Below are 22913 nucleotides of genomic sequence, written 5' to 3'. Positions count from 1 at the left end.
GTGAGAGAAAAGGTGAGGGGGGAAATTAATCAATAAACTTGTGTTCGAGAGCTTAGTCTCAAAGCCATAACATTGACGGAGTACCTAATATTGTCACTACAACACTCCGTGTTGGATATGTATATATATATATATATATATATATATATATATATATATATATATATATATATATATATATATATATATAATATATATATATATATATATACATATATATATATTTATATATATATATATATATATATATATATATATATATATATATATATATATATATATATATATATATATATATATATATATATATATATATATATATATATATATATATGCGTGTCTGTGTGTTACCGTGAATGTCCGAAATCTGGTTAATGTTGACATTCACCGGTGGAATGTCCGAAATCTGGTTAATGTTGACATTCACCAGTGGATGTTCGAAATTCCTTTTTCTTTGGTTGGATTCAATTAGCTTTGCGAATCGGCTTTTTCATTCTTATGCAAGCTATGATGGTAAAAGTTAGGTTAGGTTAGATTATGTTAGTTTAGGTTAACTTAGGTTCGATTAGGTTAGGTTAAATTTGGTTTTAAATCATCAGAAATGGGTTAAAAGCCTAACCCAACCAAACCTAATCTATTCTAACTTAACCTGTCATCATCAAACCTTGCATTAAATGGAAAATGTTGACTGGCAACGGTGAATAAATCAAAGGAGAAAAAAAGGTATCTCAGACATTCACTGGTGAATGTCGACATTCACCAATTTGCTGACATTCACGGTAACATATATATTTAAATTTTTGGTTCTCTCAAATTAAGAAATTTCCAGGGTGGTACAATATTTAGTCAGTGTTGCCACTTTGAACTGTGGAAACAGATAAACAAAACTAGTTAGTTGAATTCGACAATTGTTTTAGTGTTTAATAACTCAAAATCTAATTACCTGTTGAATCCCACAGATAACTACACCGTCAAATAAAAGCTACATCCTTTTAACCCGTTAAGTGCCACGTGTCGTATGTTAAGCTTCTTTTCTTCAAATTTTCCGCCTAAGTTACTTTTCTTATTTGGCACCCGCAACTACCATAAACTGCATAACTGCATATTGCATTTTCATGAAAATCTGACTTTCTAATTTTTCTTCAAGATATATAGAATTCTTTATAATTTAATTCTTATATAATATATAATTCCTATATTATAATTCTATCTTCTATTATATATATCTATAAATATAAAAATAAGTTGTCTGTGTGTGTGTGTGTCTGTCGAGTGACGTCATGTTTGTGTGTCGACTGACGTCATGTTTTCGACTGACGACGACCGGGACACAGGGAGTATAAATGACGACCAGGACATAAGTAAAAAAAACTAAAAAAACTAAAAAAAAGGTAAAAACTACAAAAAAAACTAAAAAGAAAAAAACTAATAAAAAAAATAAAAAAAATAAAAAAGAGAAAAAAAGGAAAAAAATGAAAAATAAAGGAGAAAAACAAAACAAAATAAAAAAAAAGAAAAAAGAAAAAAACTAAAAAAACTTAAAACAAAGTAAAAACCAAAAAAAAACTAAAAAGAAAAAAAGGGGAAAAATACAAAAATTTATTTCATCATATACCATTTCAAAAACGAATGTATATACAGACCAGGACACCGGGATACAAATGACGACCGGGACACAGGGAATATAAATGACGACCGGGCCACAGGGACACAACTACAACGGGAACGCCGGGGGGCACAGGGGGATATATAAATGACGACGGGGACACAGGGAATGTTCGATTAGCAATAACCATCAACAAAGCTCAAGGGCAATCATTAGAATCATGAGGTATAACTAAAAAAACTAAAAAAAGGTAAAAAAATAAAAAAAAAGACCAATTCAAAAACGAATGTACATACAGACCGGGACACCGGGACACAAATGACGACCGGGACACAAGGAATATAAATGACGCCCGGGACACTCAAAGAGAAATCACAGACTGGGACACCGGGACACTAATGACGACCAGGACACAGGGAATATAAATGACGACCGCGACACAGGGACACAACTACACCGGGGAACCCGGGGGCACAGGGGGATATATAAATGACGACGGCAACATAGGTAATATTCGATTAGCAATCACCATCAACAAAGCTCAAGGGCAATCATTAGAATCATGAGGTATAGATCTGAATACGGATTGTTTTCCCATGGACCATTATATGTTGCATGTTCAAGAGTCGGTAAACCTGACAATCTATTTATATGCACAGACAATGGGACAGCAAAGAATGTTGTATATTCGTAAGTTTTACGTAGTTAAAAACATATATATATATATATATATATATATATATATATATATATATATATATATATATATATATATATATATATATATATATATATACATATATATGTCCCACCTGTGAATATATATATATATATATATATATATATATATATATATATATATATATATATATATTCACAGGTGGGACATAGGGACACAACTACAATGGCGCGCAACTAATATGCCGCGTAACGACTTACGCGTGCGGGGGAGCTTGGGGGGGCGCGAAGCGCCCCCACCAACTAGGTGTTGGTATGCCCTTAAGTCCCATCCCATGTACGTTGCGCCTACAAATTTTAGCACACTTTCCGTAGACTATCAAACTTCAAACAGAACTAGCGCTATTATGATTTTGTCCCGTATTGATGTTAATTTAAAAAATAGGATATATCTCTTAAGTCCAATGTTTCCACAAGAAAAAAGAACCTGACAACACATAAACCGGTTTCTCACCAATTATGATTTTTAGGTTTACTTGTTAAATTATAATGTTTTCCAAATTATTGATGGGGCAAGCCCGCCCTTACTCCTCCCCCAATGAGGTCTAGGGTTTGCTGCTTACTAACTTGCATCTATTTCAAAGTCTACCTACCTTATAAAGAAAATTGTTAAGTATATGTGTCTGTTTTATTTATCACTTGCTGCAGTGTAATAGCGCAGTGCTGCAGTGTACTGCAGCTTGCATAGTATACCGCAGCACTTACACAGCACATTGCAGTAAGCTGCAGTGTGCTGCAGCTCACTTGCTGCGGTGTAATAATGTCTTATTTTGAAACATCTCTTAAGTCCAATGTTTCCACAAGAAAAAAGAACCTGACAACACATAAACCGGTTTCTCGCCAATTATGATTTTTAGGTTTACTTGATAAATTATAATGTTTTCCAAATTATTGATGGGGCAACTGCCCGCCCTTACCCCTCCCCCAATGAGGTCTAAGGTTTGCTGCTTACTAACTTGCATCTATTTCAAAGTCTACCTACCTTGTTTAGTATATGTGTCTGTTTCATTTCTTACTTGCTGCAGTGTAATAGCACAGTGCTGCAGTGTACTGCAGCTTATACAGTATACCGCAGCACTAACACAGCACACTGCAGTAAGCTGCAGTGTGCTGCAGCTCACTTGCTGCGGTGTAATAATGTCTTATTTTGAAACATTTCGGCTTCAGAATCTTTCTTTTAACGAAACTGTGTATACATTCATCAAGTTAAAAATTGAGCCTTTGCATAATACTCATTGGTAGATTCCGACACAGGAATTTCTTTGGAGGAGGGTTCCAAAAAAAAATAGATCTGAAAATTGAACGGGGAGCGTAAGAAATTTTTATGATTAGCTGGGGAGAGAGGCTCTAAGCCCTGCTGCACAGGGCTGCTTTTTGTATAGCAGCAAGATAGAGTTCTTGAATTTATCCATTTCCGGGCCTTAAAGTTACTTCCGACAACATGATCCACCCTTTTCGTCATTTGTACGTTTGACTCCCCTAAAACACATTAACCTGATCAAACATGCCGACAGTGAGAGAATTATAACTGTTTACCTTTTGAATAAAAAACTTAAGATACTGCCCTTCTCTTCATGAAATCTGAACCCTGCCAAATTTCTTGGAATATGAAAAAAAATTATATAAAAAAAAATCAACTATTTTATTTAAAAACCTTATTCAGAAATCCGCCTTCCTTACCTGCCCCTCAAGTAAAAAAACATTGGTGGTACAGTCAGGTTTCCTGGGACATAATGACGTTTCCCAACGTTTCCTGGGAACAATTTCCTGACTTTTCCCAAGAAACGTCAGGAAATGAGAAAGGCTGCTTTAGATAATACCAACATGTTGATCTAACTGTTTCTATTTGATGTAGCACGATAGTACAAACAAAGCATCTTCTTCTTAAAATGTTAAGACTTCAGCAGAAAATTAACACTAAACAAATTTTCCACGTTTCAAAGAAGCAAATCATAATTTATTATGTAAACCAGCAAATAATATTCACGGAATGCGTCATTAAAAAAGTGCATAGCTCATTACGTAATTTTTTCGCATATTTGGGACGTCTGACGTCATCGGCGATCTAAACGATTATTGGCTAGCTATTAGGTATCTCTTAGAGATGTACCTTTATAAAAATTCTAACTGGTTTGATGCAACTTCACTAAACCAGAAATTAACTAGCGTTAGACTGTTGTGGATACTTAGGAGGCTTCGACCACAAGGTAGGCTATTTGGTCCATACCCAATCTTTGTCTGTTCCGTACCAGAGGTAAAATTTCAGTTTTGTCTAGAAATTTGGAGGGGGGGGGCAACCCGTACGAATCTTCAAAGTACAAACGGTAATACAGGCGCAAGGTTTTGAGCCCATCCACAGTGCGATCGTATTTTTTTATGACGCGAGTTCTTTTTTTTGTTTCGACAAGTCCTCCATCCTCCCCTTTGACGTTTGAACACTCTAAAATGATACAGATTTAGTGATGATGGACCCCTCTTAATGGTCAAATATATACTCTAGATTGTGTATCCGTAATTCATTTTCCGTATGTCACTTCTATCTTATATTTAAGTTAACGACAAATAAGCGATATCAACTGCATCAAGTGATGCGAAAATTTATAGAGAATATTTAAGCTCTACTATATAGTTAACCATTAGAGGGGGGAGGAGGAAGTAATTTGATGCACTCTTAGGAATAAGATAAGCAAGTATTTTAGAATTCTTAAAAGTAGTTTTAACAATTTTATTGCGTGTCCTTCTAGAAGAGCCAACCACTGAAATGGTACCCCTAAAATAAATTAATTCATACAAAATGTTGAAAATTCTTTTAATATATTTTGGGATTCTTTTAATGCATGTCTTGTAGACCCCCTCCCTAGTTATATATCTATTGCCAAGGTGACTATATAACTGTTCAGAAATTTTCTCCATTATGTTGTCAAATATATGCGAAAGTCTTCACTATTTTCCTTCACCTATACATCTCAATCATTAGTTTATTTTTTTTTGCAATTATTCCTTTATAAAATCTGTTCGGGTTTATTTCATTTTCTGTCTATAAGATCTCATTTGCTGATAAAATTAGTTTGTTTCCTAATTTAGTAAATGGGATAAATGAGCACTTAAAGAAGATCTACTCATCCATCCAATAACCTAGGAAAAAACAGTATAACCAATCCATTAGCTAAAAAATCATGTCCAAAATCGAGCAAATTTAACTTTAAGGCCGTGATTAAGTGAACTTGAAAACATCGAGCTTCAGAATTGAAGTAAGGTTACCCTTCTGTCTTTTAATTCTCTAGAGATCGTCGATTGTCAAAACTTCAAATAGCACCAATTATCAAGTCTTGTCAAAGGTTTTGATTGACAGCTTCCTTTGGTGAGATGCTTCAGCCGAGAAATAATAATATATTTGACGGTGTCTTGCAAAGCTTGGTTACCGACCAAGGGAGATTAGAAAATGAGCAAAAGAGCACTATCATTCTCAAGTACAAAATGCCCATGTATATGCAACTGTGACGGCATGCATGGAATGCATTTTAAAATTTATTGTTTTTTCCACTTTATTTCTTAGGGATAGGCTATTTAAAATACCTCATTTCATTAATTCGAAACTAAACAGCGAACTTAGTTGAAAGCTTTCTTCGAGGATTCTTAGAAAACCAAAGTTTTCTTACAAATTAAATAAAAAAAAAAAAAAAACTGAAAGTAAGGAGTGACATTAAAACTTAAGACGAACAGAAATTACTTCGTATATAAAAGGGACTGCTTCCTCATGAACGCCCCGCTCTTTACGCTGAAGTTTTTTACTGTTTTAAAAAATAGAGTTAAGAGGAAGAGTCAGACTTTAGCGTGAAGACCGGGGCATTGATGAGGAGACAGCCGCTTTCATATATGAAGTAATTTCTGTTCGTTTTATGTTTTAATGTCACTCCTTACTTTCAGTTAAAAACACTTGTTTTTATTTAATTTAATTTCTTAACGTTTTTTAATCAATGCATGTTTTGATTTATGCTCTCCACAGATGAATAATTAAAACGAAATTTGGGTATTTATTTTTTTGGCTAAATGGGTTTCTCATAGTTTTGACCAAACGATTTTGAGAAAAAAATAGGAGCGAGGAAGGAGGTATAGTTGCTCTCCGATTATTTGGTTACCTGAAAAGGCAACTAGAACTTTTAATTTCTTACGAATTTTTTTATTAGTAAAATTATTAGTAAAAATAAATTTTACTAGTTAAAGACATACGTAACTTACAAATTAGCTTACGTAAGGAACTTCTGTATTCTCACATTTTTATTACATATATGAGGGGGGCTCACCCCCTCAACAGTACCTCCCTCTTCACACTAGAGCTTAAATTTTGTCCCGATTTCTTAAGAATGACCCCTGAATTATAAAAGCCGTAGAATAAATAGTTGAAATTCTAAAAATACTTTAGCGTAGAGAGCGAGGTATTAGGAGGAGGTGAGCCCCTCATATGCGTAATAATTTCTGTTCCTTTTAAGTTTTAATGCTGCTCCTCACTTTCAGTTGAAAAAACTTTGTCATATTTATTTTTTCATTGTTTTTTTTTTAATAATAGTAGGAAATCCTGCGCTCCCTTCATGGAAATTTTCTTCCTCCATGAAAAGTTTCCCCAGCATATCCCTCTCTTCTCAACCCTGCCCCAGACCAAATGAAAACGCCCCTGAAGACGTCTGTACACTTATAAGGATTTAGTTATAAGGATTTCCGACTACGCTGAATAAAATGGCTATCTCAGAATTTTGATCCGGTTACTTTGGAAAAATAATTAGCGTGGGACGGGGGCCTAGGTGCCCTCCGAGATTTTGGTCACTTAAAAAAGGCACTAGAACTTTTCATTTCCGTTAGAATGAGCCCTTTTGCAGCATTCTAGGGCCACTGGGTTGATACGATCACCCCTGAAAAAAAAACAACAAATAAACACGCATCTGTGATCTGCCTTCTGACAAAAAATACAAAATTCCACATTTTGCAGATAGGAGCTTGAAATTTCTACAGTAGTGTTCTATGACTTTTAGGCAGATCACGGATGCGTGTTTATTTGTTTTGTTTTTTTTTTGTTTTTGTTTTTTTTCCAGGGGTGATCGTATCCACCAAATTGTCCTAGAATGTTGCGAGAGGGCTCATTCAAACGGAAATAAAAAGTTCTAGTGCCCTTTTTAAGCGACGAAAAAAATTGGAGGGCACCTAGGCCCCCTCCCACGCTAATTATTTTCCCAAAGTCAACGGATCAAAATTCTGAGATAGCCATTTTATTCAACGTAGTCGAAAAACCTTATAACTATGTCTTTGGAGACGACTTACTCCTCCATAGTCTCCGTGGGAGGGGTTACAAGTTAAAAACTTTGACCAGTGCTTACATATAGTAATGGTTATTGGGAAGTGTACAGGTGTTTTCAGGAGAATTTTTTGGTCGGGGAGAGGGGTCGAAAAGAGGGGGATATACTGGGGGAACTTTCCATCGAGGACTTGGTCATGGGGGAAGAAAATTTCCATGAAGGGAGCGCAGGATTTACTAACATTATTAAAAAAAAACAATGAAAAAATATATATGAAAAAGTTTTTTTTCAGCTGGAAGTAAGGAGCAGCATCAAAACTTAAAACGAACAGAAATTATTACCCATATGAGGGGCTCACCTCCTCCTAATACCTCGCTCTTTACGCTAAAGTATTTTTAGTAATGTCAACTATTTATTCTACGGCTTTTGTGATTCAGGGGTCATTCTTAATTAATTGGGCCAAAATTTAAGATTTAGTGTAAAGAGAGAGGTACTGACGACGGGGTGAACCCTCTCATATGTGTAATAAAAATATGAGAATAAAAAATTCTTCACGTAAGCTAGTTTATAAGTTACGTATATCTTTTACTTATAAAACCATTCGTAATAAATTAAATTTCTAGTTGCCTTTTTTTATTAACCAAAAAATTGGAGGGCAACTAGGCTTCCTCCCCCGCTCTTTTTTCCCAAAATCATTCGATCAAAATTATGAGTAAGCCATTCAGCAAAAAAAAAAAAAAAAAAAAAAATTCAAATTTTGTTTCAATTATTACTCTGCGGAGAGCCAAAATCAAAACATGCATTTATTCAAAAACATTCAGAAATTAAATAAAAAAACAAGTTTTTTCAACTGAAAGTAAGGAGCGACATTAAAACTTAAAACGGACACAAATTACTTCGTATATAAAAGGGGCTGCTTCCTCATCAACGCCCCGCTCTTTACGCTAAAGTTTTTTACTGTTTTAAAAAGAAGAGTTGGGAGAAAGAGTCAAACTTTAGCGTAAAGAGCGGGGCGTTGATGAAGAAGCAGCCCCTTTTATATACGAAGTAATTTCTGTTCGTTTTAAGTTTTAATGTCGCTCCTTACTTTCAGTTGAAAAAACTTGTTTTTTTATTTAATATATTTAAAATCAGCATTAAAATGCGATTCTTTTGATGTAGCTATTGGTACCAAAATTCCATTTTTTAGAGTTTCGGTTACTATTGAGCCGGGTCGCTCTTTACTACAGTTCGTTACTACGAACTGTTTGATAAAGTTGGAGGACAAGCAATATAAACAAAGGTATTTTATTTCAAATGACAATACAATTAAGTATGTAACTACAAAGAAGGATAGAATGTAAGGAAAATGAATTTTCCTGTTACCGGTACTAGACGATTAATCTTATAAGTACGGCTCTTGTATTGGAACCCCCTGTGGAACTTTGGGATCAAAGCATCAATGAAAAATCCTTTCAGCTTGGGAAAAATCTTTTCGGTCCAAAAGCCTGGATTGCGGTCTATCTTTTCAATGTAGAAGTCTTTCTGGGTAAAAATCATGAAAAAGCAAGTATATAGCTGAGCACATTCAAGCTGACTGATTGTACTTGGTAAAAGTAGTCGTGGCCTCGTTTGGGGTTGACCAGTCCATTCTTTCCAACTTCCATGCAATAGTCCGCCTTAGACTCTTTTCGGTTCTTTATCCACTAGCCTATCCCCAAATTTCTCGCAGTTTCGCAGTTCCATACCTCGCTTTGATTTAATTTTCCCCATGATTTCGGCTTTGTGTGCATAACTTTCCTGAAGGCTCCTGACTATTTCTCATTTCTATGTTTCTTCATTGCATTGAAATAATTTATGAAAATTTCACACTATTAACAAGCAGCTGATTAATCCAGCTTGTCATTTTCGTCTCTAGGGGTTATTATCGGCGATCTGAAACGATTCTTTATGGCAACCGACTTGTAAAAATTTCAGGTAGCTGAAAATATTCTAGGGGACTGTTAGAAAACAGGAAAATACATCAAAAAATGGTTCCAATCATCTTATAGGTTATTGTCTTCTGCACATGATAGTACCAATTTTGTTCCAAAAGCAATATCCTTCATAGAGTACACTTGTGAAAAATCCCTAGACATTTTCTAAGATTTCTAAGCAATTAGAGGAAATAGAACAAAATCCTTTCAAACATTTTGTAGTATCTTCAAGAAGCTATGGCCTGATATTAAAAGCGGCATCTTCCGCCAATGAATACTTGAGTACTTTTTAAATATAAATTTTCAATTTAACATGGGATTTTCGAGTTCCATCAGTTCACTTAATCACCCCCTTAATAAATGTAAGCTGTTGTACAACACTGAGGAAAAGCACCTTAAACCTAAAAAAAAATTGTTCCCCAAGTGATAACCTTACATCTGCATTACGAAAAGAAGACAAAATTTAATGGAAAAACCAAATGATCTTTTGCTTTGGGGTATTATTTTTCGGGTGGGGAGGGGAGAGGTATAAACAAAACTTAAAAACGGATCTAAAATTTATTTATATGCATATTTTGTTGTTTTTACAAGCCAGGCAGAAACTTCGGGAAAAGAGGCTCAAGCCCCATAACTCCCCTCCCCCTGGGTACGGTGTAGGTATGGCGCAATAAGCTCTTAGGCATGAAAGATAGTTCAAAAACATTTTTAATAACGAAAGTGTTTCTTTGAATAACATTATTTAAAAAAAAATTTGTAATGTACACCTCGTTGTTCTATTCTTAATCACTCCCCCTCCTAGGGGAGACCCTGTTCACACACATCAATAAAATTTTTATGCTGTAAAAACTTGTTGATGAGACTTTTACCCAAAAAGGAGATTCTTCCGAGATGACGAGTTGATGCAAGTTGATTATAACAGCTGCAAGAATCTCAAGCCCTTGGGGGAAAGGAGGAGGCACAAGAGACCTACTTAGGGGAATTTTAAAATATTTAAAATGTATATTTTGTCACGATTTCTTATTTTTTTTCGGGCGTGGAGGGGTCACTGGATAATCATGGTGTGAATGTTCTCTTTTTCTCCTTTGTGCGGATATTTGAATTGATTCATGAATACTGGAGGAATCAAGCAAACAATTTCTTGGACTGCACTGTCGCTGCAATGTGTTACCAATGAGGTACCAAGGAAATAATCTCTTAGACTGTGCTGTCACCGTATGCACTGCACTGCACTGTGCAAGGTATTTAGATTAATTAATGAGTACGGGAGGTGGTAAGTAAATAATTTCTTAGACTACATTGTCTTTCAATTAAGTTAGACGAAAATAGCGACGAAGACCACGCTGTCTTTCCACAACAAACAAACACAAAGTAGACATAATAGGGAAATTCTTTTCAAGACAGTGGAAATCAATTCAGTGGATATTTCGGTTCTATATCCTACGGCGTATATATATATATATATATATATATATATATATATATATATATATATATATATATATATATATATATATATATGAATAGAAACTTACATTAAAACCAGGAGTCCTGGTTGAACTTTGTTGAAGCAAGGATGCTAGGGCTGTTTTTAAAAAGTTTTTAAAAATAGCATTATTAGTTTTTAATTCTCAAATTTTAATGTATTATGTATATATTTTTTTGTTTCTCGTGTTGTACTGAGGATGGCCCTTGGACATAGGGCCGAAATATCCACTGAGTTGATTTCCACTGTCTGGAAAAGAATTTCCCTATTGTTTCTACTTTGTGTTTGTTTGTTCAATTAAGTTAATAGAAACAGAAAAAAATGAACTATTTTAGCTATATTAAACTGAAATTGAATTAAAATAAGGAGTAAGATGAGAAATACGAACAAAAATATAAACTAAATACTTCTATTATGCGTCCGTAAACGTCTTAAAATAGATAAGTTAAAAGGATTACATTTTAAGAAAACGTAACAAAGTAGAAAACCCAAAAACAGAAATCGGCTATATGCCCAAGAGGTGGCCCGCTTTCCACCATCTGGTGTGCATCTTGAGTAGCACTTGTTCTGCCATGCGCGGTATGCTTTTAACAAAACGACAGCTTTTCGTGTGACTAATGATCTAAACTGTGTCATATGAGGCAAATTTTGCAGCACTGGTATGTACCGCCTGGGGTACATAATTTCTTCGGCCGACAACCCCTCGCTCGCGTCAAAGTAAAGCCCAGGTTGATTTTTTTTTATTCTTTATTACTTCACTTAATATTAACATTTAGCACTTATGGTCTTAAAATTGTTCTGTAGCCACTTTTAATTGCGATATATTCTTATTTCCATGTCAAATACAGCTTGAATCTCGGCAATAATGGCTGAACTTAAAATTGACAATCATTATTATCTCATCTATCGCTTTTTCCCACTTCAATGTCTGTTCCTTAATAAATCATTAATAGTCACAAAATTTCAATTGGACAGTTTTAAGGGGTGGCCACTCTCAAAAATCGTATACTCCATGTGGCACATGCCACCCGTGTGGATATGTACCACGCGTGACGTGAAAAGACTCCACGTTGTGAAAGTATGCGAACAAACGATGGGGATTTTGCCACGCATGGCTGATTAAGTTGCGCTCCAATGTGTAAAAGTGTCGGAGAGTGGGTAATCCCTCGACCAGTTCTGTGTACAGCACAAGGTTAAATGTATAATTATATCCTATTGTGTTAGAATGAAATGGCAAAAATGAATCTTTTATATTCATCATATGTTTTGATTTATTGATGATATGATAAAATAGGAGTTCATATACCTTTAAATTTCCCTACTTTTATCCTTGGAACCAAGTAGGCTACTTAATATAAGAACTTTGACTGATAAAAATAAGTTTGGCTCGTGATATATAATATTTTACTAGCCAGGAAATAAATAATTCGATACCATGGGCGGGGGGCCCGAGGGGGTTTGCCCCCAGAATAATTTCGAGAAACAAAACTATTATACAGCTATGCCCCTTGACTATCCGGATATTGAAGCCTCTTGGCCCCCTAATAAAAATACATGAGCTACACCTCTATTCCAGATCCTAGTGACTTGTTGTCTAAATTCTACAGGAGAAGGTGGGCAACGGCTCATCGTGACTTGTTGGTGTTCTAATAGGATTTGGGGTCCGGAATCCGCTCGCTAAGTGTAAAAGATAATGTTAAAATAGGAATTTTTTAAAAATGCAGTTAACATAAAAATTTGTTTTCCGTAGTTTGAAAAAACTGTTTGCCCCTTTTGCTCATACTTATGTTTGTGTTTTCAGGGGAAAGCATGAGATAAAAATATTCAGGAATAAGGGAGGGGGTTTAAAAAGGTTTTTTTTTTAAATGAGCATAAAATTCACCCCGAATGCTACAATATTTTGCGTTTATTGGAAACACATGGTCTTCCAAAGTGTAGGGGCTCATGCCAACTAGGTACGCCGAATAAATGATTTTTGGAAAGGGTGGGATCTTAGGGAAAATTTAAATATATAAATAACAGGCAAATTACAAGAGAAACTGAAATCGCATTTTTTTTTCATACTATGCAATTTATGGCTTTTTCGTAGTTTCATTTCCGAACTCTAGGGGACTTTGCAACCCTTTCACAAAGTGGAGTCAGTGCGTAGTCACTTAATTATTTTGGGAATTTCGTTAATAGATCTTATAATTTTTTACAAAGATGGCCTTAGAGTATTTTAAAAGGACTCCATTTAAATATTCTCTGAAAATTTTGTTTGGAGCTGGACTCCAATTTTGACTTTCAGACCTTGTCACATCTACGATTGACTTGAAAGTCGACTAGACTACAATTACAACCAACTACCGTAGTTCAGGATCTAAAGGCACTCATTTTGTAATCATGTTTTTTTAGAAGATTTTGTTTATATTTATACTGTTGATGAAATAAAAGGCACAGATAATATTGTTGTTGACACTATTGCATATGCTCTAGTATTTAAAATTAAAAATGCAATTTGTTTTTGCGCACAATTTTATGCAAGTGTTGCCGAAAAAATTCTTCAGATTTGTTTATTTAATATAGTGCAGAAAAACAGCAATGGCTAGGCGAATTTTATTTATAATTAAGGTCCTGAAAAATGCATTTATTTTGTCTCGTCTGTTGATGACTCAGTTTAATCGACCAAGAGTAGTCAACCCTGAGAAGTCCATATTCGGTCTTATGGTACAACACCCAAACAGGTCTGGCATTTTTTGTCGATAACTTTTTCAAATTACTTCGGCAATTCGTTTTTCCTATTTTTGGCAAAGGTAATATTACAGAATTCAAAACTTTGATGGTTTAAAATGGCCGCAATACATATCAAGATTATAAATCAAAAACAAAAAAATATACAAAAAATGCTGCTTTTTAAACGATTAAAAAACAAACAACAGGTAAAACCTATGGAAACCTGTAGATAAAAGTTAAAATTTGACGTTCACCCTTTAGCTTTGTTGGGGGAGGAGGGAGAGGATGAATTTTCTGTTGAAACTGGGTATTATTAGTGATGAAAGAAAAGAATAGAAAGACAAAGGAATGAAAGAGAGGTAGCAGCGAGAACAGAGACCTAAGGAATGAAACCGATTGGTGACACTAGGCAACAATAATATATGAATGATCAGGAAACTCAAATCTCTTACCCGAGCCTTTTGTTAAAAACTTATATATTATAAGTATACTTATATAATATATATTATACGGAAAACTTACTGCTTTCTTTTGCTTTCCAGGCTATGAAAAGGATAACTTTAACATTTGCTTTTGTGACGTATTTTGTTGGTTCAACTATAGCCCAATTTGGTGAGTCTCTATTGTTTATAATTTGGCTTTTAGTTAAGATTGAATTTGAGTCTGGACGTTTTTCAATTACATTGACCCAGTGGGATCAATTTGGTGGGAGGATAGAAGATCGCATTTGTCCTCTCCTAGATTCCCCCTCCCTGTTTGAAGTATTTTCACTGAAAATTCAATTCTCTTTTATTTTCATTGTAAAAAATTGAAAAATGACAAATTTGGCCCCCCTACATTCTAAAAAACAAATTTCTCCCTATCTCCTACTTCCACCAAATTTTTGTAAATTGTCGCCACTGCGACACAGCGTTAAAGCATACAGGTAAAGCATAGCATATATTAAATAAGTTAACTAACCATTGCTATATTTGATATATGCTATGCTTTACCCCCCCCCCCCCCCTCACGCCTAATGTGCAAATATATAGCCCAAATTTATTTGCATAAACCAAACCAAAGCAAAATACAAACTCAATTTATTTCGCAACCAAACCAATGCTAATTATGTGGTATAAAGAAATTGCTTGACCAGTTTTTTGTGTCATGCTCGCATCATTCACGATAAAAATTGTATAGTATCTATTATATAACCGATCGGTACCAAACTATATAAAAGAGGTTATTATATAAGAAATTGGGAAACTATGGTAAAACATAACCGTCATAAGATTTCGCTGAGAAGCCCTAGGTCTAAGGGCCCTCTCGTGAAAATGGTGAGTATTTTTAGACATAATCTACAATGTATTATGATAACTAATTCCCATTAAGATCTCCTTGGCAAGCAGAAGTGTAATTTGCTACGAGGCATGCGGGAGACTCCCCTAGGCCCCAGTCCCCTTCCTCAGCTGAAATGTAGTGTCTTCAGAAACCTTGTCGAAGCTAAGACAGGCCCACATAATTCAAGTGTCCATAGTTTTCTTTAATATACTTTTGCCTTATAGGCATATACTATATATATACTATAGTATATATACTATATATACTATAGGGCTCAATTTTCAGTTTTCACTTGACTGGTTATTTCCGCTTTGCTCACGAAACTTAGCTCCAACTTTGCCCTTACCCTTGTGATTTTAACGGATTTACACCCCTGCTGCCAACCATTTTTGTAATGTTATGGATGTTACGATAATAGACAGACATTGTCAAAACTTGACAAAAATAAAATTCTAAGAATGAGACAGTAAACTATTTTTTAGAAGAAATAATATCCTCATAAATTTAAATATATTGGCTGAAAATGTCAAATCCTTGAAATCCCTCCCCTACTCCTGAAAAAAAAATACCTTAAAAAGGGTCCTGGTGGAATTTAAACCATGATTTGATCCACCTGAGCTAAAAATAGTGAGCGAAGCTAAACATTAATTTTTTTTTAAATATCAAAGACATCAAAATAGAAACTTTTTTTTGTTCCCTGGACCTATCTTAGGACGATTTATTGCCAAATATGGCCATTTTCTTAGGAAGTTTTCGGTACTTGTCTGTTAAAGGGAACACACCCAAGAAGTGATGTTAGTTTAATCCTAATAAAATTTATCAAAAATGATGAAAATATAATAGTTTAGAAACAAAATTATGGAAACTATGACAAAGAATTATGGAAATTAGGCCGCGCAGAACGCATTATAGTAAATACCTAAACCCTAAACCTAACTTAACCAAACCCCTAACACCTCTAAATATTGATAATTTAATTAAAACATACCGACATCATAGTTTTCTCACTCAAAATAAGCAAATCATAACGAAGTCCAAAGAAGCAGACCGGTTTTTGTAAGAACTTAGACAGCGTAATTCTTGAGTGTGTTCTGTTTAACAGACAAGTGCCAATTTTCTTTTTGGTTGTTTAAAAATTAGAATTTGCTAGGGTATTATCAAAATTTCGTCAGTGTTGCCACATTGAGCCGTGAAAATAAGAAAATAGAACAAATAAGTAAATTTGACAACATGTTTCTTCCTTAGAAATCCAATATTGACTACAGTTAATTCCAAAAGACAGCTCCATCATCATAAGGAAAGCTATAGCTTCTTAAGTTGTTTGGTGCAACAGATTTTGGTTTATTTTTTTGCTGGTTTCACCCATGTTTTTTTTTTTTTTTTTTTTGCCTACTACTACTCAAAACTGTATAAACGTATTTGGTGGTATTTTTTATTTAAAATCGAATTACCGACATTTAGTAGTTTTTAAGAGATATATGGGTATATAAATTTCTACTTAAACAATGAAAAAACCAGACTTCAATTTCACTGTCCTTGGTACTATAATTTTTATTCTTTTTAGCTTACAATACCTATTTAAAAATTCGTATAACTGACCTTCCTTAAGTAGACTAGGAAGTTCTACAACTTGAAATCAGAATAAAATATTTACTAAGACAATAGCACCAATGGAAAAACTGAATCAATATGTATCAGATTTATGGCAAGTATTAAACGAAAACAGGAGTCAAAGTCATGGTTGCCAGGTATTTTTGGAATATAATAGCCTAAATTGACATGTTTGTTTTTCTTTTTAAGGGAGCTAATTTCATATAAAATTGAGACAGGGCCGTATCCAAGATTTTTTTCGGGGGGGTGTATTTTACACAATGATTTTTTTTGGGGCGAGAGTTTACACAAAAGAAACCCCCTCAAAATACGCATAAAAATTTGTTTTGTCTATTTTTGTTATGTTTTTACGAGTCAGACAAGAAGTTCGGGTATGGGAGGGGGGTTCAAACCCCCTAACCCCCCAAAAAGAGTTTTGCAACCCAATCGATGGGCTACCTGATGAGACTGTCCAAGTTTTTCATTGGACTTCGAAAATAGAATAAGTTCTAATTTTGTAATTACTACCAAAAACTGAAAAATTCATAGTTTATAGCCATTAGAATAATAGCCCGTAGTGCTTACACAAGAAGAATGGTGTTACCAATCGAAATGGTCGCACCCTAAATTTAAGAAATGTTGCTAATATCCATGGTGAATTTAAATTAGCTGTCAATAACCTAACTGACCTTGACATTGGCACAAAACCCTAATTCGGGCAAAGTGTAATGAAAAACCGTCGCGTTACTGCTAGAATGCTCTGCAGCGACGTCATTTGAAGTTGTTTTATGTCAGTTAATTTTAAACGTTTTTTTCTAGCCCCCGTTGATTACAATGGCGCCGGTTACAAATTTTTGGAGTGGGGGGATGACTTTTCTGATTTAAAAAGAAGAAGATTCAACAACAACAACAACAAAAAAATAATCTGGAAGAATTAAGTTTTTAACTGTGTCGGTGTTTATTTAGTGAAATTGCAAAAACAAAATGCATTTTTGAAAATATAGAAACGGGTAGTGGGAATACCACCCTGGTGATTTCCAAATTTGAATTTAAAATGCTAACTAAGGTGAAGTTTCCAGCGCTGCAAATTTTAAGATTCTTAAATTAAGCTAGTTAGTGCTTATCAACTCGCACAGATGCACGATTTGTTTTGGAAGGGAGAGAGTCTCATACCATAGATCAAATTTGTCAAAATATCAATACACTAGTGAATTACATGAAATCTTGACGAAACGAATGAACAATTGATAAAGTTCGATTCGATAAATTTTAAGACCACGCTGTACACAGTTTTACATGACGTTCTAAAAAAAAATAAATAAAAAAAATGAAAAAATAGAAGTAATTGACAAACGAAAGAAGGATGATTTGCAGATAGCGAAAAAAAAAATAATAAGGAAATCTCCACTAATCCATCTTCAAAGCTTAAAAAAAGGGAAGTTTACTGACCTAATTTGTGTTAGTAAGGCGTATTGATCTTATTTCAAAATGAAAAGGGATGCTCGTATAAACTTTAGAGAGGGCTCATTAGATTAGACATTGAAAGTTGTAATTCACTTTTTACAAGTCAAAAGTAATCGGAGGGCAGCTAGCCTTCCCCCATGCTCGTCCCCCCAATCCATCAGATGAAAATTTTGAGATTCTCATTTTGTTAAAAATTCAAGGATCAGATAACAAATTCTCCCGTGCCGACAAAACCCCCCAAAGCCTGGGGGTAGGCATTGTAAGTTATACCATGGGGGTATATATGGCTCTTATGGAGAGGACGCTCGTATAAACTTCAGGGAGGGCTCGTTTGTTTGGAAAGTGAAAGTTCTTGTCCACTTTTGAAGAGCCAAAAGAGACCAGAGGGCAACTAGCCCCCCCCCACACCCATTTCCCCAAATGCAGCAGATAAAAATTTTGAGATGGCTATTTTAGTAAAATAGTTAAAAGGTCAGATAACAAAATGCTGATGTCGACGCAACACCCCAGGGCCCGGGGGCAGTCGTTGTAAATTATGCCCTGGGGGCATATATGGTTCTTATAAAAGGGTTCATATTGTTCTCTCTAAATATACTTTAGAGACGGCTCATTTGATTGGAAATTGAAAGCTCTAGTTCATTTTTTAAATTTAAAAGAGATCCATGGGTAACTACCACCCCCTTTTATCCCCCAAACCCATCTGATAAAAATTTTGAGATAGCCATTTTTTTTAAATAGTTCAAACATCAGATAACAAAAGCTCCGGTGTCGACATAGCCCCCCCCCCAGGGCCTGGGGGAAGGCGTAGTAAGTTATACCCTGGTAGCATATATGGCTCTTATGTAAGGGATGCTCATATAGATTTTAGAGAGGGCTCATTTGAATGGAAATTGAAAGATTTAGTTTACTTTTTAGGAGTTAAAAGTGATCGGAGGGTAGTTAACCTCCTCCCACACGCCCTTTTTACTCAAATGCACCAGATAAAAATTTGAGATAGCCATTTAGTCAAAAATAGTTCAAAGGTCAGATAACGAAAATTTGGTGTCGACACAACTCCCCAGGACCCGGGGGCAGGTGTTGGAAGTTATACCTGGGGCTAAATATGGTTCTTATAGAAGGGATGCGCGTGTAAATTACAGAAAGGGCTTCTTTTAGAGGAAATTGAGAGTTCTAGTTCATTTTTAAGAGTCAAAAGAGATCTAGAGCAACTTCCCCCTCCCCCCTCCACGCCTTTATTCCTCAAACCTATCCGATAAAAATTTTGAGATAGCAATTTTGTTAAAAAAAATTTCAAACATCAGATAATAAAAGTTCCAAGGTTATGCCCTGGGGCATATAAGGTTCTTATGTAAGGAGGGTTCGTATAAATTTAAGATATGGCTCATTTGATTGGAAATTTAAAGTCCTTGTTACCTTTTTATGAGTCAAAAGGTATCGGAGGGCATTAAACCCCCCTCCCCCTCACCCACACATTCTTTTCAAACAGTTCGTAGTAACGAACTGTAGTAAGGAGCGACCCAGCTCAATACTAACCGAAACTCTAAAAACGGAATTCTGATACCAATAGTTACATCAAAAGTATCGCATTTTAATGCTGATTTTAGATATGTAAGTTTCATCAAGTTTAGTCTTACCATCAAAATATACGAGCCTGAGAAAATGTGCCTTATTTTAGGAAAATAGGGGAAACACCCCCTAAAAGTCATAGAATTTGGATATTCATATTTTTTGCCAGAAGACCGATCACGAGTACGTGTTTATTTGTTTTTTGTTTTTTGTTTTTTTTTCTTTCTTTTTCCCAGGGCTGATCGTATCGACCCAGTGGTACTTTTTTTTCTTCCTTTCTTTTGAGCACTGAAGATGGTTTAGTGGAGGTTTTTGCCGAAATATCTACTTTATCTTTTTTTTCCTGGCTGATAAATTACCCTGGTGTAGTTTCTTGAACTGACAATCTTAGAACCGACTGTATGCATCTCTCCTTTTCTTTCTTTTCTTACAAATGTGATTATTTACAGAAGCTGTCTGTTGTTATCCAGGGTTTGAAAGAGGTTAGTAATAAGGACTAGAAGTTAGGTGCAATAAGAAATTTAAAGTGTCGAATAGTTCAGAAATTTTGGTATCTGACAATACTGCATTCAAGACAATACTGCCAATACTGACAATACTGCATTTGACTCTTATCGAAATTTGACATGTGGTGGCTGACAGTAAACGTGCATAATTTAAATCTAAATTCAATTCAAAGTTTGCTATGGAGCAGGGACGTACATGGGGGGAAAGTATTCTCATCCTCCCCTGCTGAATCCTAAATTTTCTAAAATTTCTTGGGTCTTCTTATTGATGTTATGAAATAGTTTTATTTTAATTTTATTATTACACAGTTTCTGTCACAAGCAGACTAAGCCAAACCATTTAAGGGAAACCCTCTCGACGGGTCAGTGGGAGAATTTTTCCTGTGAAGGAATTGAGAAATCCTAATCCGTTTTCGATCTTTAGGGTATTTCTGTATTTATGCCTCAATTTGAGTATTTTTGAGTAAGTAAGAGAAATAGTTGCTGAATTAAAAGGTCATGGCTCACCTAGTCTTGCTTCCACTCCAAGACGATGCTATTTAACAGGAGGTATTGCGAGAAACAAGTGTTTCCAAAGTTCTGATACCTGAGTTTTTCCACATTCTAATATTTACTGACAGTGTTTGGTTGAGCCAGGGTCATCAACTTGCACACTTTCTTGGCACTCTTTTTAACCCCACTGCCCTCTTTCCCTCTATGGATGAGGATTACACTCTTTTTGCCAATTTTTAGCTAAAGTTCCTTTTTTGCACTCTTTTAAGAAATGATGAAAGAAAAAGTTCTAATGAAATAAAAAGCTTCAAATTAAATTATTTGAGTGCATAAAATACAAGTTCTAGCTGGTATTATATCTGTTATTTCTGTCAGTGCCTTCTCCCTACTCCTCCAGCAGTTCTTCCAGCGTTTCCAAACATTTAAGAAGAAGTATATCGAATTGGAGTCAAATTTAATGAAATTTAAGTTGAAATTTAAATTTAATAAAACTCTTCAAAAGCTGTTTAATGCAACCATTCGTCTTGAAAATGGAAAAGTGACTATTCACCATGCAGTAAGGTTATGGAAACGGAAAAGTAGAAATTCAAATTTAATAAAAGCTGTTTAATAAAAGCTGTGATGTTATGTTAATGTGATGTTAGGGGTTAATTCGAATATGGCTCAGATTCAGTTTATCCGACCATAGATTATATATTGCAATTAAAACTAGATAGCCCAGGAAACATAACTAAAAATTTTTTAAAAAGAGCTAAAAGCAAATAAAGAGGTGTATATTAGATGACAGCTGAATGGTCACATTTTTACTTATGTCACTATTAGAGTTGGAAAAGTTTGGTCATCCAAATAGTCATGCTGCCATTCATCTTGTTGATTTTGTAAATAATTGTTTTGAACAAGATGAGATCCCCTGATTTTTTTTTTAATGGAGCATTTGATACGGTTTATTTTACAATTTTACTGCGAAGATTAGAATATTTAGGCATTAAAGGAGTGGGTTGAAAATGGAAAAGTGACTATTCACCATGCAGTAAGGTTATGGAAAAGTAGAAATTCAAATTTAATAAAAGCTGTTTAATGATGTTTAACTTCAAAAGCTGTTTAATGCAACCATTCGTCTGGAAAATAGAAAAGTGACTATTCGCCATGCAGTAAGGTTATGGAAACGACCAAAACAAACGTTTTTAAAGTCTACTCTCCAACAGATAAAACTGCGAAGACTTTAGGCCTATGCACCATTTTAAAGTACGAATCACCCCTCTCGGCTTGTGATAGCTATTTCTTTCTGAAAAACAGTATTACCTTACCAGCTAGGGGCCCAGAGATTTGCTTTGAATGGGGTTCATACCCTCCTGACTTAATTTTATGTACATTTGAAATATTTGAGGGCGAATTGTTTAATGATTACACAATAATTTGTAATTATTTCTAAATGACATAAGAGTGATCAGAACGGTGAAAAGGGCTGCGTTGACGGTTTTTTTTTTTTTGGGGGGGGGGCAAATATCCCTCTTTTGGGTCGTTGATTTGCACTCTTTCAAGACGTCAGCAGTTGGCAACGTTGGGCTGAACGCCTGGTGCAATTTAAATACGGCATGCTATGTGCATTACAATTTTTCTTTTCTTTTCATATTTTTATTTTGTCTTATGATGATTTTTGTCATATTTTAAAGTTTATAAATGTCATATTATTTTGTTATGTTGTCATATTTATCAAATATCGTTTCTGCAACAAAGAATAACAAAATTTCTGTTGTTGTCACTGACGATAAGACTGGATTCAAGGCCGTATCCAGGGGGAAGGGCTAGGGGAGAGTTGAGCCCCACCCTCCGAAATTTTTGTCAAACTCGTAAAAATGTAACAGAAATAAATATAAACAAATTTGTTTTGTGTTTATAATATTTTTGTAAACCTCCCCCCTCGAAAAAATCCTTCTGTGCATTTTTGTTTTACAATTAGTTGTTTTTCCTTTGTTTATACTATATCGCGTTGATGTCAGTTGTTGGTTATACACTCGAAATATTCGCTTCGGTTGTATTCACTATCTTCAGAAATTTCTTTGTTACATTCTCTTATTTTGGACAGGGAACGTTTTTACCTAGCCTCCAAAATAAGATATACACAATATTAACATCAAAAGAAAAAATTACAGCTATTTTCATAAAAGAAGGTATGACACATTTGGAAAAAAG

General features: G+C 34.7%; 1 protein-coding gene across 1 annotated transcript in view; it reads left to right on the top strand.

Moving 5' to 3' along the window:
• Positions 1-4453: 4453 nt before the first annotated feature.
• Positions 4454-22913, top strand: part of LOC136025850 (protein crumbs-like) — an 81332-nt gene continuing 62872 nt past the window's right edge. Inside the window, exons 1-2 of the mRNA XM_065701874.1 lie at positions 4454-4551; positions 14325-14394. Coding sequence (XP_065557946.1) covers positions 14328-14394 — 67 coding nt within the window. The 5' untranslated portion in view covers positions 4454-4551; positions 14325-14327. The remainder of the gene's footprint in view (positions 4552-14324; positions 14395-22913) is intronic.

This window comes from Artemia franciscana, chromosome 4 (assembly GCF_032884065.1).
Source record: "Artemia franciscana chromosome 4, ASM3288406v1, whole genome shotgun sequence".
In the NCBI taxonomy this organism is placed as follows: domain Eukaryota; kingdom Metazoa; phylum Arthropoda; class Branchiopoda; order Anostraca; family Artemiidae; genus Artemia; species Artemia franciscana.
Note: the sequence above shows the minus strand (reverse complement) of the source record. Positions and strands in the feature narration are given on the sequence as shown.